Source organism: Dendropsophus ebraccatus, chromosome 10 (assembly GCF_027789765.1).
Source record: "Dendropsophus ebraccatus isolate aDenEbr1 chromosome 10, aDenEbr1.pat, whole genome shotgun sequence".
In the NCBI taxonomy this organism is placed as follows: Eukaryota; Metazoa; Chordata; class Amphibia; order Anura; family Hylidae; genus Dendropsophus; species Dendropsophus ebraccatus.
In genome coordinates this window covers 17,356,498-17,371,067 of record NC_091463.1, presented here as the reverse complement: position 1 = coordinate 17,371,067, position 14,570 = coordinate 17,356,498, and the positions used below count along the sequence as shown (strand labels likewise).

The following is a 14,570-nucleotide window of genomic DNA, read 5'->3' as shown; positions in this document are numbered from 1 at the left end:
GTACTAGATTTTGTATGTGGTGCCTATCGGGTGTAGTAATCTGTGGCTCTCCATCTGATGGAACGCTACACTTGCTTGATGGGAGTTGTAGTGTTTCAGCGGCTGGAGGGCCACTGCTCGAAGAATATTTAAAGGGATATTCTCATCTCAGGTCTCATTAAGTTATTTTTACAAAGCCGTTAATTTACCAAACCTGCCTCCTCCTGATATGCTGACCTTTTTCTCCCATTCCTGACGGCTAGTTGTCTAGGTAACCAACCACCACTCTGCTCTAAAAGCAGTGGTCGGGATGGTGTATATATACATATACTATACCAAGAAACAGTACAGATTAGGGTGTGTGCACACTACGGAATCCTCTCTCATAAACGCACACGGCGGCGCTCATCTCCGCCCGTACCATAGACACTATTCTATGCACGGGTGGATTCCGTGATAGAAATGACATGTCATATGCACGGATTCCGTAGTGTGCATGCACCCTAACTTCCTTAATTTATACGACAGATTTTTGAACCCAAAGCCAGGGACAGACTATAAACATAGAACAGGTCAAGGAAAGACTGAGATCACACTACTTGCCATGGCCTCTCTGTTACACAGACTGCTTTCCATGCCCATCTTTAACACAGACTGTTCCCATGCCACCTCCTTTACAGACTGCTCCCCACGCCCCCTTCCTTACAGACTGTTCCCCACGCCCCCCCTTACAGACTGCTCCCCACACCCCCATCTTACAGACTGCTCCCCACACTCCCTTACAGACTGCTCCCCACACTCCCTCCCTTACAGACTGCTCCCCACGCCCCTCCCTTACAGAATGTTCCCCACGCCCCCCTTACAGACTGCTCCCCACACCCCTCTCTTACAGACTGCTCCCCACACTCCCTCCCTTACAGAATGCTCCCTATGCACCCTTTTCTACAGAATGCTCCCCATGCCCCTTTCCTTACATACTGCTCCTTATGCCCTCTCTCTTACATCCCCCTTTCCTACAGACTGTTCTCCATACCCCCTCCCTTACAGCCCTTTCCTACAGACTGCCCCCCATGCCCCCTCCCTTACCTTGCCCTTTCCTACAGACTGCTCCCCACACCCCCTCCCTTACAGACTGCTCCTCAGTCCTCACGCTCCCTCCCTTACAGACTGCTCCCTTTGTCCCCTACTTACAGACTGCTCCCCAAGCCCCTCTTCCTTACAGACTGCTCCCTATGCCCCTCTTCCTTACAGACTGCTCCCCACGCCCCCCCCTCTTACAGACTGCTCCCCACACTCCCCCCTTACAGACTGCTCCCAATGCCCCTCCCTTACAGACTGTTCCCTATGCTCCCTCCCTCACAGACTGCTCCCTATGCCCCTTTTCTTACAGACTTCTCCCCAAGCCGCCTCCCTTACAGACTGCTCTACATACCCCCTCACTTACACACTGCTCCCATTCCCCATTTCCTGCAGAATTCTCCTCTAACAGATAGCATTCTCTGTGTATGATTGAGCAGGAATGATAATGTATTGCTAGACATACTCCTGTGTATCCTCTGTCAGTCACAGGTATGAATGCCACCATAACAGTGTCGGAGTACCTACTATAAGTGCTGTCCAGGGCACCCCCTTTATTTTTCCTCCTTTAGATCACCGGCACTGTGCCAGGAAACCTTGTCGGTAGCTCACATATCACTTCCTTCCTTTGCTACTTCCCTGGTACTGATCTCTGCAGAGTCTCCAGGGACTGACCGCTCTTGTGGGACAGATATCTTCTGTGTGGGAGACCTGGCTCCCCCTTTTTATTTAAACTCATAGACAATATATTAATGGTTCTCATCAGCCTCATCAGTTTTGTGACCGACAAAAAACATAATAACATAATAAACAATAACGTCATGACCTTAGCAGATATAAAGATGTTTATTATGTTGTTACATTGCCATGAATATGGGGCTTGACCCTGAAACACGTCGGCGTCCTGTTTTGTCTGATTTTTAAAATGCTTCGGAAATAAAGATTTTTGATACTTTTACAATGTAATTGCTGGAGCTGTGATTTTCCTATATTTTGCATAATAAAAAATGTATGCTTACCTGAAATTATTTCGTATATCTAGCAATACATTTGAATTCCTGCTCAATCATACACAGAGAATGCTATCTGTGAGAGGAGAAGTCTGTAGGAAATGGGGCATGGCCGTAGTATACTGATCACATGATCAAATAAAGCAGAAGCAAGTATCCAATGCATATAGCTATATAACTGTATCCTGCAACTGCTAACCCCAATGCGCGTTTCACCACGACTTCCTCAGGGGGTGCTATTCCAATTATACTCTAATTATAATCTGATTATAGTAATTCTGCCATTACATCTATTCCATTCCTTATGTATTCATCTATTCTATACTCTTTGTGAGTACTACACCATAATATTTGAAGGTTTTTATTATTTTTGAGATGTGTGTTTTTTCCTTATATTATACAGGAGTACTACACTTTATATCATACGCTTGTATTAGGTAAAGGGTCAACACTAGGGAATCACAGGGATGTCATTTAAGGGGGTTCTTCAGAATGTTTTTTTTCTTCCTTTAAATCAGAAAAGTTATATAGATTTGTAATTTATTTTAAATATCTCAAGTGTTCTAGTACTTATCAGCTGCTGTATGTCCTGCAGGAAGTAGTGTATTCTTTCCAGTCTGACACAATGCTCACTGCTGCCACCTCTGTCCATGTCAGTAACTGTCCAGAGCAGCAGCAAATCCCCATAGAAAACTTCTCATGCTCTGGGAAGTTTCTGACATAGACAGAGGTGGCAGCAGAGAGCACTGTGTCAGACTGGAAAGAATACACCACTTCCTGCAAGACATACAGCAGCTGATAAGTACTGGAATACTTGAGATTTTTAAATAGATGTAAATTACAAATCTGTATAATTAATATGATAGAAAAAATTGCTGGAGTACCCCTTTAACACCATTTCATTACTATACAATGAAATATTTTGTACGAGAACTCCTCTCCTGCATGTCTATGCTTTGCAGTATCATACATTTTCCTACATGTACCATTGTCTATCCTGATCTACCATGACGAAAGATCGGTGACTAATATTCAGCCCGGGCAGAAAGTAAGGACTATGGAAAGCTTTATAGATACTATAATGGATGCCATTCGTGGTGCTCATCATAGTCCTTGTATAATATGGTGCCATATAGTGTGTGTTAAAGGGGTTGTCCAGTGAAAATGTTTTTCAAATCAACTGATATCAGAAAGTTATATAGATTAGTAATTGACCTCTATTAAAAAAATCTCAAGTCTTCCCATACTTATTAGCTTCTGTATGTCCTGCAGGAAGTGGTGTTTTATTTTCAGTATGACACAGTGCTCTCTGCTGACATCTCTGGCCGAGACAGGAACTGTCCAGAGCAGGAGTGGTTTTCTATTGGGAATCATAGAAAACCGAGACAGAGTTCCTGTCTCGGCCAGAGATGTCAGCAGAGAGCACTGTGTCAGACTGAAAAGAAAAAAAAAAAAACACTTCCTGCATAAGTATGGGAAGACTTGAGATTTTTTAATAGAAGTAAATTACAAATCTATAAAACGTTCTGATATCAGTTAATATGAAAGAAAACGATTTTCGCTGGACACCCGCTTTAATGGCTGTAATATAAAGGGTGCCCTCTCGCAGTAGGGGTTATTCCATAACCTCCTTGTATCTCAATGCTTTCTATAAATCTGCAAATCTCGATATAAATATAATGAGGCTTTGCCTCCTCTACACATTCCCTATGTCACCGCCACCCCAGGTCCCTGCCCCCACCTGTTTTAAAGGCTCAGCATTCAATCTGTGGTAATCCCCTGGCGGAGGGAGGGACGAGGGAGAAGGCTCTGGGAAACCCAGCTGGAACTGGGCATTGCTGGGCAGCGAGGAGCAAAAAATATTAAAAAATGGAAAGGAAGCTGCCCCCCTTTTTACCACCAGGTAAGTGAATCGACCCCTGCTTAGATACAGCGTAACGTTTACCTACATCCCTGCGGGTATCACACTTTGCATTGGCGGGATTCCTTCCCGTACATCTGTCCGTCCGCTAATCTCTGTCCGTCTTTTTTTTTCTTTCCTATGCAGCCTGATGAAGAAGACCCGTATACAGAATGCCGGGAGAGCTATAGGATATGGTTCAGGGCTGCCGGCCTATTGGTGAAGAAGGATCGGCCAAGGCACCCATGAGAAACTGATGATTGGGTATAGGTCACAGCATCTCCCCATTCCTTTCCCGTGAAGAAGATGTCAGAACATGAAGAAAATGGGACGGGTAAGGAAAACAAATTGTATTATTGAGTAACTCATGAGATCTTATACACTGATCCCCAACCTATGGCGCTCCAGCTGTTGCAAAACTACAACTCCCAGCATGCCCTGACAGCCGAAGGCTGTCAGGGCATGCTGGGAGTTGTAGTTTTGCAACAGCTGGAGGGCCACTGGTTGGGGATCCCTGTTGTAGAGTAATCTGAAAAAAGTACTTAGCACAGCAATAAGTGACAAGCGTACAGCAAGATTAAGGGATAGACCACTGGAATGAGTTCCAACCTATACGACAGTATATACAGCCATCAGTCTGTATGACCTTATATATTGATTGTATGGGGGGAATCTCCCTTTAAAATCTGGAAATGTTCCTATTATCAATTCAAGAGAGTTGGGTGACAACCAATATGGCTGCCAATAGAAACCGGTGAGAGATTGACACCCAGGTTTCTGTAATGGCCTATATATATATATATATATATATATATATATATATATATATATGCAGCTTCGGTATCCCTTTAAAGGGTTTGTTCATAAAAAAAAAAATATATATATATTTCAAATCAACTGGTGCCAGAGAGTTATATAGTTCCATTACTTCCATTACTGCATGTCCTGCGGGAAGTGGTGTATTCTTTCCAGTCTGACACAGCGCTCTCTGCTGCCCCCTCTGTCCATGTCAGGAACTTCCAGAGCAGTAGCAAATTCCTACAGAAAATCACTTCTGCTCTCCAGACTGGAAATGATACCACTTCCTGCAGGATATACAGCAGCTGATAAATACTGGGTGATTTAAGATTTTTTAATAAAAGAACAATTAAAATCTCTGGCACTTTTTGTGGCACCTGTTGATTTGAAAGAAAAGAAAATTTGGTGGACAACCTATGCATACAAGTGATTTCTGTTGGTTTTTTTTAGTAGTCATTCAGATGCACATGTCACTTTTTTGTTATTTACTGTCATTTGGAGTAATTCTTTACTTGTCAGATGTTATTGATCGCATTGGGTCTCTCTCCTTAAACCCTCTGCAATCCCAAGATACAGTGCATCAGTGTGCTCCACCCCGTGGCCGGGAGTGACGTCCGACTCCCTCCATTCACTAATGGAGCAAATGAGTTTGATTTGATGCAATCTACTGCACTCTCTTCCCAACTGTGTCTCAGGATCACACCAGGTCTCAGGAGTGAGACCCATTGTGATCAGTAACATTTGATATGTGAAAAATGACTTTAAATTACTGCAGTGCTTTAAAGGGGTTGACCAGGATTAGAAAAAGCACAGCTACTTTCTTGCAAGAACAGTGCCACCCCTGTCCTCAGGTTGTGCGTGGTACTACAGTACAACTCCATTCACTTTTTTATAGAACTGATTTGCAAAACTCACACCCAACCTGAGGACAGGAGAGGTGCTGTTTCTGAAAGAAAGCAGCCATGTTTTTCTAAGCTTGGACAACCCCTTTCAGAAGCTGGATAATGGCTGCTAATGCCATATGTGTGTTCTGTGTTGATGCTATAAATTACCTGCTTTTAAACTGGTAATCCAGGTTTAGAAAAACATGGCTTCCTCCAACAGTGCCCCCTTGTCTTCAGTGTGGTATTACACCTTGGCTCTATTCACTTCAATGGAACTGAGGTGCAATCCCACAATTCAACTGAGGACAAGGGTGGTGCTGTTTTTGGAAGTAAGGAAGCAGCTATGTTTTTCTACCCCTTTAACAATCCCTTTCCATTGTTTGTTAGATACATGGCCTCTGCATGTAGTTTGTTATTCCTCTGGCACCTGGAACCCTTCAGATGGACAGAGGAGTCGTTAAAGGGATTTCCCCAACATGACAACTCCACAGGATAGGTCATAGGAGTCTGATCATGGGGACCAAACCACTGGAACCTCCACAAATCATGAGGGTGGGGATCCCAGAGCATAGACCTTCACCAATCAGACACTTATCATATTTGCTTAACATTTTGGGAAAATCCTTTGAAATTACTCCACATGGCCAACCCCTACTTTTTAGAAGGGTCCCCATAACAATAAACTGATCACAAAGCGTTGCCCTGTTAGGACCAAGAGCAATCAGTTTCAATCTGTCAAAAAAGTGTTCCATTTCCCTACAGCGCCACCACAGGGGAAATGAAGAATTACACAATGCTCATCCAGATGAATAGGTTGTCTATGTACTGAAGGAGAGTCAGGTCAGAGACAGGTCCTCCAGAATGAGGGACCCTGAACAGGGCACTTTCCATTAGGGCCCTATTACAAGAGACGATTATCGTGCAAAAAATCGCTATAACGTTCAAATTTAAACGATAATCGTTCAGTGTAATTGCAAGGAACGATTGAAATCGTTCATATGTCGTTGATCGTTGATTTAGATCTCAACCTTAAATTATCGTTAATCGTTCGCTAATTGTTTGCTGTAATTCCACATTGATTGCTCAAGTTCCGCGTTTTTCACTAATCGTTCAGTGTAATTGCACTTTGTTCATTGTTTTTCTGGGATCAGAAGGAATAAACGATCACAGTAACGATCGTATCTAACTATTATCGTTCTGTGTAATGAACGATTTAAGGTTAATAATAAACAATCTAGTTTACGATCGTTTATCGTTAGTCGTTAATTGTTAAAAATCGCCCTGTGTAATAGGACCCTAATTAGACCACCATTTTGATGATATGATCAGACAGAATTGCACATACATTACTAATATATCATTTTCCTGCAGGCCCCGCCCCTCCGTACTCCAGCGAGGAGGCGGAGCCATTTATGGAAACGGCGGAGGCGGTGTTGACCTGTTGGCGTTACTCTATGGACGGAGTAGTGATGAATGGGACCGATACACTGAACTCGACAACCAGCTCTCAGGCCCACAAGAAGCGTCAGCATTACAGCAAGCACAAGAGCCAAGGGGGCAGCGGGGTCCACCGGAATCCAAGGGCTCTCTTCTGTTTGTACCTTAACAATCCAATCCGCAGGGCCTGCATCAGCATCGTGGAATGGAAGTATCCTTCACAAGGTTCTCCATCTATGTGGCCCCCACAGCTTCCCAGGTTTCAGAATGACACAGTGCATGTCACTAGGCAGATTTGTCATTTTATATAAAGCTGAGTGACATCGCCCTCGGAGCTGGAGGCCATATTGGTTGGCACCAAGCTTTCTCAGCAATCAAGGACTTAAAAGGGTTCTATCTTCGACTTATGTTTTTTCTTTCAAATCAGCTGGTGTCAGAAAGTGCCAGAGATTTGTGATTTAGTTCTATTTAAAAAAAACTCCAGTATTCCAGCTGCTGTATGCCCTGCAGGAAGTGGTGTGTTCTTTCCAGTCTGACCCAGTGCTCTCTGCTGCCACCTCTGTCTGTGACAGGAACTGTCCAGACAAGTAGCAAATCCCCATAGAAAACCTCTCCTGCTCTCCAGACTGGAAAGAATACACCACTTCCCGCAGGGCATACAGCAGCTGATAAGTACTGGAAGACTTTTTTTTTTTTTTTTTTTTTTTTTTTTTAATAAAAGTAAATTACAAATCTCCGTCAGTTTCTGACGGTTAATTTAAAATAATTTTTTAGCTGGAGTGCCCGTTTAACCTTTATCCACAGCATAAGTGTCTGATCAAGGAGCTCTGACTGCTGGGACCCCCACTAAACATAGGAGAGTACAGTGCTTGGCCCTTTGTGGTGCTCCCATAGAGAGGCAATAGGGGATAAGTGTTTATGCTGGTAGACTCCCTTTAAAGGGGTTTCCTATCTCTAATAGTGATGTGCCATCACCTTAAAATAAGTAAGGGTCCTACCTCTAGCACCCCCAACAATTCTGAGAGTAAAGGGGTCGCAGCAGTAGTATAATGCTGCATCCCCTTCAGTGTTCTTTCCCTGTATAATGGCCCCGACCACCTACCATGCAGAGAACTGTGATGCAGCCCTATAGAAAGGACGTTGGATCAGGGAATCTAATGGAAGGCTCTTCGCCTCCAGTATAACACTTGAATAGTTTTCTCTGGTTTTCAGCTACGAAACGTCCAGCAATGACTTGATTAAACTGTGAGAAATCCCTCCATCTGCTACCCATGTGTTATACAGACCACCTCCATAGGGGTTCAGCTATTCAGCTGTCACAGATCCCGATCCATGGGGGTTGTGCTATGAGAAGAATCCATAGAATAACACTTACAGCAAGGCCATCCTTTACTTTACTACATTAGTACCCTAGGATTGCAGTTTATGGAAGAGGAAGAACCCCATAGAGGGATTGGAGGTGCAGCGGGTATTCCTGACTATGTGGCATGGCTGACCAAGTCAGGCTTTTATGGCTATCAAATATGGCCGCCCCCTGGATCCAGCTATACACAAATTCAGGACGTAGGACATGGTTGGGTTAATAGCACAGACCAAAGAACAAAGCTCCAGATGCCCTTGGTGCCTAAATGAGAAAATATAGGAGCCAGATAACTTTTTTAGTCACCAAAATTAAAGAGTATATAGACTTTTGTCATGTTGTCCAGACACCTCAAGAGTTTAAAGGGGTACTCCAGCAAAAAAAAAAAAAATAATGTTATTTTAAATCACCTGTTGCCAGAAAGTGCTAGAGATTTGTAATTTACTTCTATTAAAAAAATCTTCAGTCTTACAGTACTTATCAGCTGCTGTATGTCCTGCAGGAAGTGATATATTCTTTCTAGTCTGGAGAGCAAGAGAGGTTTTCTATGGGGATTTGCTGCTGCTCTGGACAGTTCCTGACATGGACAGAGGTGGCAGTAGAGAGCACTTTGTCAGAATGGAGAGAATACACCACTTCTTGCAGGACATACAACAGCTGCTAAGTACTGGAAGACTTTGTAAACTCATGTCCCTCCAGTAATGAGAAAACTACAGTTCCCATCATGCCTGGATAGGCAAAACTTTAGCTCTGCAACCACTGGAGGGCCGAGAGTGTGACACCTATGACATAGAAGCTGCGTCATATAACGGCCATAGGACCATATCACTGTTTTAGCTATATCCCGTGTCCTACGAGTAATATTATACATATATTAGTATGTTTCCTTTACCATTGATTACTCAGACCTTTTGATATCCTCATTCTCATGACCATTTTTGCGAATTGTGTGGCACTAGGCGTCTATATCCCTTTCCCTGAGGACGACTCAAACACAGCGAACCATAACCTGGTAAGACCAATGTGTGCCACATGTGTATGAGGTATTGGTTTCTATCTATAGAAATTATTTTACCAAGACATCATCCCATACAATCCCCTCCTCCCTCCCTGGTAACCACTATACCACACTAACAATATCAGATGGCCACTTATGAGTATGGAAGCATGGCTTCTGTCTTGTCCACTGAGTAAGATGGGACATTATTCAGTTTATAAAGGGGAATTCTGGTGCATTTTTTAAATGAACTGATGTCAGTAAGTTATAAAGAGTTGTAATTTACTTCTATTTAAAAATCTTAAGTATTCCAGTACTTATCAGCTGCTGTATGTCCTGCAGAAGTGTTGTATTCAGTCCATGGCATAAACTGTGCAGAGCAGTAGAGATTGTCTATGAGGATTTGCTGCTGCTCTGGACAGTTCCTGACATGGACGGAGCACTGTGTCAGACTGGAAAGAATACACCACTTCCTGCAGGACATACAGCAGCTGGTAAGTACTGGAAGACTTAAGATTTTTAGATAGAAGTAAATTACAAATCAATATAACTTACATTTTCACCAGAGTTCCCCTTTAATGCCATATTTTCCAACCCTGACGGCCACGTGTTACATGCTTCAATCCCAGCTTATCCATGGTCTGAGAAAGGTCACACACATCCTTATCCTTTACTGCAGGCAGTGGGGTGTGTATAAGATCCAATGCAAATACTTGTAGTGCGACCCAGTTTAAGAGCCTTAATTTTTGTTTCCACTTATTGTAAGAGGTCATAGAAGGGGGTCCCCTGCCAGTACCCTATGGAGGACTCAGTGTGCCCATATACTGTAAATAGCATCTTTCCCCAGCAAAAGCAATTGGGAATTGTGGGAAAGTTTGCATTCTTTTACACGGTAACCGCAGGGTCACAGTTCAGAGAGGAAACCAGAAAGTATCAGATCCATGGGGGAGAAGAACTGTATTTACTTAAAGGGGATATATCACCTACATTTTTTACTGATTAGAGCCAGATACTGAAACTTTTTTTTTTTTTTTTTATCTATTTCTATTTTCTGACTGTACTTCTGTACATTGTTATGGGGGCAGCCATCTTGACTGAGCATTTTTAACAGCATTTAGTGATATACTTTACAGCCCCATGGACAGAATCTGTCCCATTGACATAAATGGAAATCATTGCTAAACACACTCTGAGACCTTGGTAGAAGTCATTCCACAGGGAGGGGGTGGTTGAGCTGTGAGCATCAACTATTGTCTCCTCCATATACCGGTGTCACTTTTCACTGTAATGCTGTGTCAATCACTTTCCAGTAGTCTCCTCCTTATCATCACAGACAGGACAGGAAGTCTCAGCGTAGTTTTAGGCCTAGTGGTGAGAATGAGAACTGCCGGATTCCATGATGTGCCCATATAAATAACATCTTTCTACAGCAAAAGCCATTGCAAGAGAGAACAATAACAATAATAGTGTGGTGTGTGCACCGGGTTGTGTGGTGCCCAACTGCCGGGATGATGTTAGGTCGGTGGTTGGAATACAGCTCAGCCAGTGGTGGTATAGTCGTGAAGCCAGTGCTAACTCAGCACACAGGTATGGTGTTATACCTGCTTTTAGTTTTTTGTGGCTGGCTGTATTGACTCCTAATGGTCGGGGACCTGCTGGGTTGTGATGGGTCCCTTGGGCTCTAATCACGGTGGTCTAGAGTGGAGAGATGACCCAATCGGACTGTGAGTACCATAACCCACAGAAAGGGGAAAATGACCCAAGAACGGTGTAGCCTGTGTGTAGAGATTCTGGTGCAATTATCATTGAGTCCCGGTTGAATAAATAAACTGATCTTTACTGATAGGTCTCTCGTAATACAGGATAATAGGATTGGAGATAACTGGTACAGACTTGCTTTCACTGAATCTGTGCTGAGAGAGGCCGAATACTTGAGAAGAAGAAGAATACTTGTGCCCGTGTTTTGATTTTTGTTGCTATAGACCACCTTATGCCCTGCAGTGTTGGGGTACCCGTCCTACATGGGTGACGCATAGCCCCAGTCCTGGTTACCTGAGTAGCTGCTTTGCTCTATCCAGATCAGTTCCTCTTCTTAGGATACTGTCCTGCATTGTATAGAAATGTTCACGGCGTGGGTTGAGGTGTTCTCTGACACGTCCTCTCCATACGTGTGTCCTAACACCACAGCTAGTCTGTCCCAAACAGGGAACCTGGCAGAGCCAGGCTCCTGGCTTAGTTCAGCAGGGATGCCTCATCTGTGTGTCTTGCTCCACTGAGCTAAAAAGGACCTACACTTCCTCTCCTCATGTGACTACTTCCTACAGGGTGTGTGTAACAGCTCCTGTGAGTGGTGGAGAGGAGAGTGCATTGAAGAAAAGAGAGTAGAGATAGGTATAAAGAGAAGAGCATCTCTCATTGGCTGGCACAGAATCACAAACTACAACAATATCCCTTGACTTACTACAGCTATGCAACATACATAAATATATACAGTGACATCTTGAGGTAAAATCTGAGAATGCACCTTCATTACCACTTCAATCTACGGTACAGGACTTTTACGACAGGTGCCCATATTAGAAACACCCATGGTGGGACACCACAATAGTATCAGCAATAAATGTATACTAAAGGTCACGAAAGGACCCTGTGTAGAGACTGTAGACCTACCAGTAGAGCCTAGACCTGGATGCCAGCATGCGTAATACCAACGTAACTCTAACAACCTACAATTGTAAAAGCCATGAAATCTTTATCAGTATTTGCCTTCTGTACAGTGGTAGTTATAGAGTTACTTTACCTTGAATCTACTCGGAAGAACATACATTAGAGAGCTGCATAATAAGAAGCAATTATGGAAATGACTACTTTAAAGCCATATATTCTCCTCCGAACACCATTTTATAGTCCGCCGTTATAAATACTATAATCTACATACAAAAGCTCAGTAACTTTACTTATCTCTTTAGTGAGTCTGAATCATAGCCTGTAGTGGAGTAGCAGAGCTCCTGTAGTACAGTGGGATTGTATTTTTATTTATATGGGATGTGAGACAGATGATGATAAATGGAGACTGACTGATACATATATCCGTGCTGTCAGTTTCCATACCGCACAGCAGTACTTACTTACCGCTGCTGCTGTGATCTGGCATCCTATTCTCTGTTTCTCTTGTCCAGCCACTGTGTCTTTAGATCCCGCCTCCTCCAACTGTCAATCATTCTGGAGGAGGTGGGGCCTAAAGGTACAGGGGCTGGATGGGAGAGCCAGAGGAACAGAATGCCGGATCACAGCAGCAGCAGTAAGTACGTACTGCTGTGTGATCTGGAAACTGACAGCATGAATATACATATCTGTCAGTTTCCATGGCTGCACAAACGATCCATGGATCGTTTGTGCAGTCCAGCTACTAGATTTCAGTCCCTGCAAAGGGACTGCAAACGAGTGCCGATCTTGCTGATCAGTGCTTGTATTCAGCCCCCAGCAGGCAAGAAATCTTTGTGTCTGAAAGGACCCTAAGACGGTCAGGCATTCTCAGTTTAACTGCAATCTCCAGAACATATTGGTAGTTGGTCTCTACTGTGCCTGCAAGCAAAGGGAACAGTTCATAGGGGAAAAAGGAAGTGATCAGATCCATGGGGGAGTACAACTGTATTGGGATTACTTAAAGGGAATATATTGCCTACTTTTTTAGCGATTATAGCCAGATACTGAAACAATTTCTTTTTTTCTAATCGATATCTATTTTCTGATTTTATATTTTGTACAATCTTTTGTACATTGTTATGAGGGCAGCCATACCTGACTGAGCTTTTTTAACAGCATTTAGTGATATACTTTACAGCCCCATCCACATACACGAAAAATGGACTTAACCTACTGAACACACCGCTGAACATACTCTGTGACCTTCTGTAGAAGTTGTGTTCATCACTTTCCAGCAGCCTCCTCCTTATCATCACATACAGCACAGGAAGTCTCAGCTTAGTCCTTAGACCTAGTGGTGAGAATAAGAAGTGCAAAATTCCATGATTATTTTATAATATAGATTGTAAAATGAAAAATAAAAATAAAAAAGAAATGGGGAAAAAAAATTCAGCAAACATTTTTAAAGTATATGTTTAAGATAAAAATTTGATTTGAACAATAGGACATATCTGATGACACATTCCCTTTCAAAACAGAAAATTTGTACTCCTTTACATGTATGTATATAACACTGATGAATGTAAGGTTCTGCACGAGGGGAGGGAAAAGTCCAGGCTGGAAATATGGAGTAAATGGTAGGAGACTGGGTAACACTGACATGAGGACTGAAGGGTTTCAGTTGGCAGTAAATGTAAATGTGATGACCAATGTCAGGCGGCTGCTGCCAAGGCAAATAAGATAATGGGGGGCATCATGAGGGGCATAGACAATATGGGGGAAGAACTACAGAGGGGTTAGGGAGGTATACAGTATGGGGCAAGAACTATAGAGGAGGTAGGGAGGTATACAGTATGGGGGAATAACTACAGAGGGGGTAGGGAGGTATACAGTATGGGGGAAGAACTACAGAGGGGGTAGGGAGGTATACAGTATGAAAGGCCTAACTACACAGGGGGGAGGGAGGTATACAGTATGGGGGAAGAACTACAGAGGGGGTAGGGAGGTATACAGTATGGGGGAAGAACTACAGAGGGGGTAGGGAGGTATACAGTATGAAAGGCCTAACTACAGAGGGGGGAGGGAGGTATACAGTATGGGGGAAGAACTACAGAGGGGGTAGGGAGGTATACAGTTTGGGGGAAGAACTACAGAGGGGGTAGGGAGGTATACAGTATGGAGGAAGAACTACAGAGGAAAGAGGGAGGTATACAGTATGAAAGGCCTAACTACAGAGGGGGGAGGGAGGTATACAGTATGGAAGGCCTAACTACAGAGGGGGGAGGGAGGAATACAGTATGGGGGAAGAACTACAGAGGGGGTAGGGAGGTATACAGTATGGGGGAAGAACTACAGAGGGGGTAGGGAGGTATACAGTATGGGGGAAGAACTACAGAGGGGGGAGGGAGGAATACAGTATGGGGGAAGAACTACAGAGGAAAGAGGGAGGTATACAGTATGGAAGGCCTAACTACAGAGGGGG

General features: G+C 43.5%; 1 protein-coding gene across 5 annotated transcripts in view; it reads left to right on the top strand.

The window, feature by feature from the left end:
* Nucleotides 1-14,570, top strand: part of CACNA1F (calcium voltage-gated channel subunit alpha1 F) — a 100,011-nt gene that overhangs the window by 721 nt on the left and 84,720 nt on the right. For 3 of the 5 annotated variants that reach the window (XM_069986338.1, XM_069986334.1, XM_069986337.1), the window contains exons 2-4: nucleotides 4,114-4,300; nucleotides 7,020-7,296; nucleotides 9,352-9,457. In XM_069986338.1, coding sequence (XP_069842439.1) covers nucleotides 4,273-4,300; nucleotides 7,020-7,296; nucleotides 9,352-9,457 — 411 coding nt within the window. In that variant the 5' untranslated portion in view covers nucleotides 4,114-4,272. Of the gene's footprint in view, nucleotides 1-108; nucleotides 152-3,793; nucleotides 3,970-4,113; nucleotides 4,301-7,019; nucleotides 7,297-9,351; nucleotides 9,458-14,570 lie in introns of those variants that run through there. The other 2 variants (XM_069986335.1, XM_069986336.1) reach the window with 2 other exon arrangements.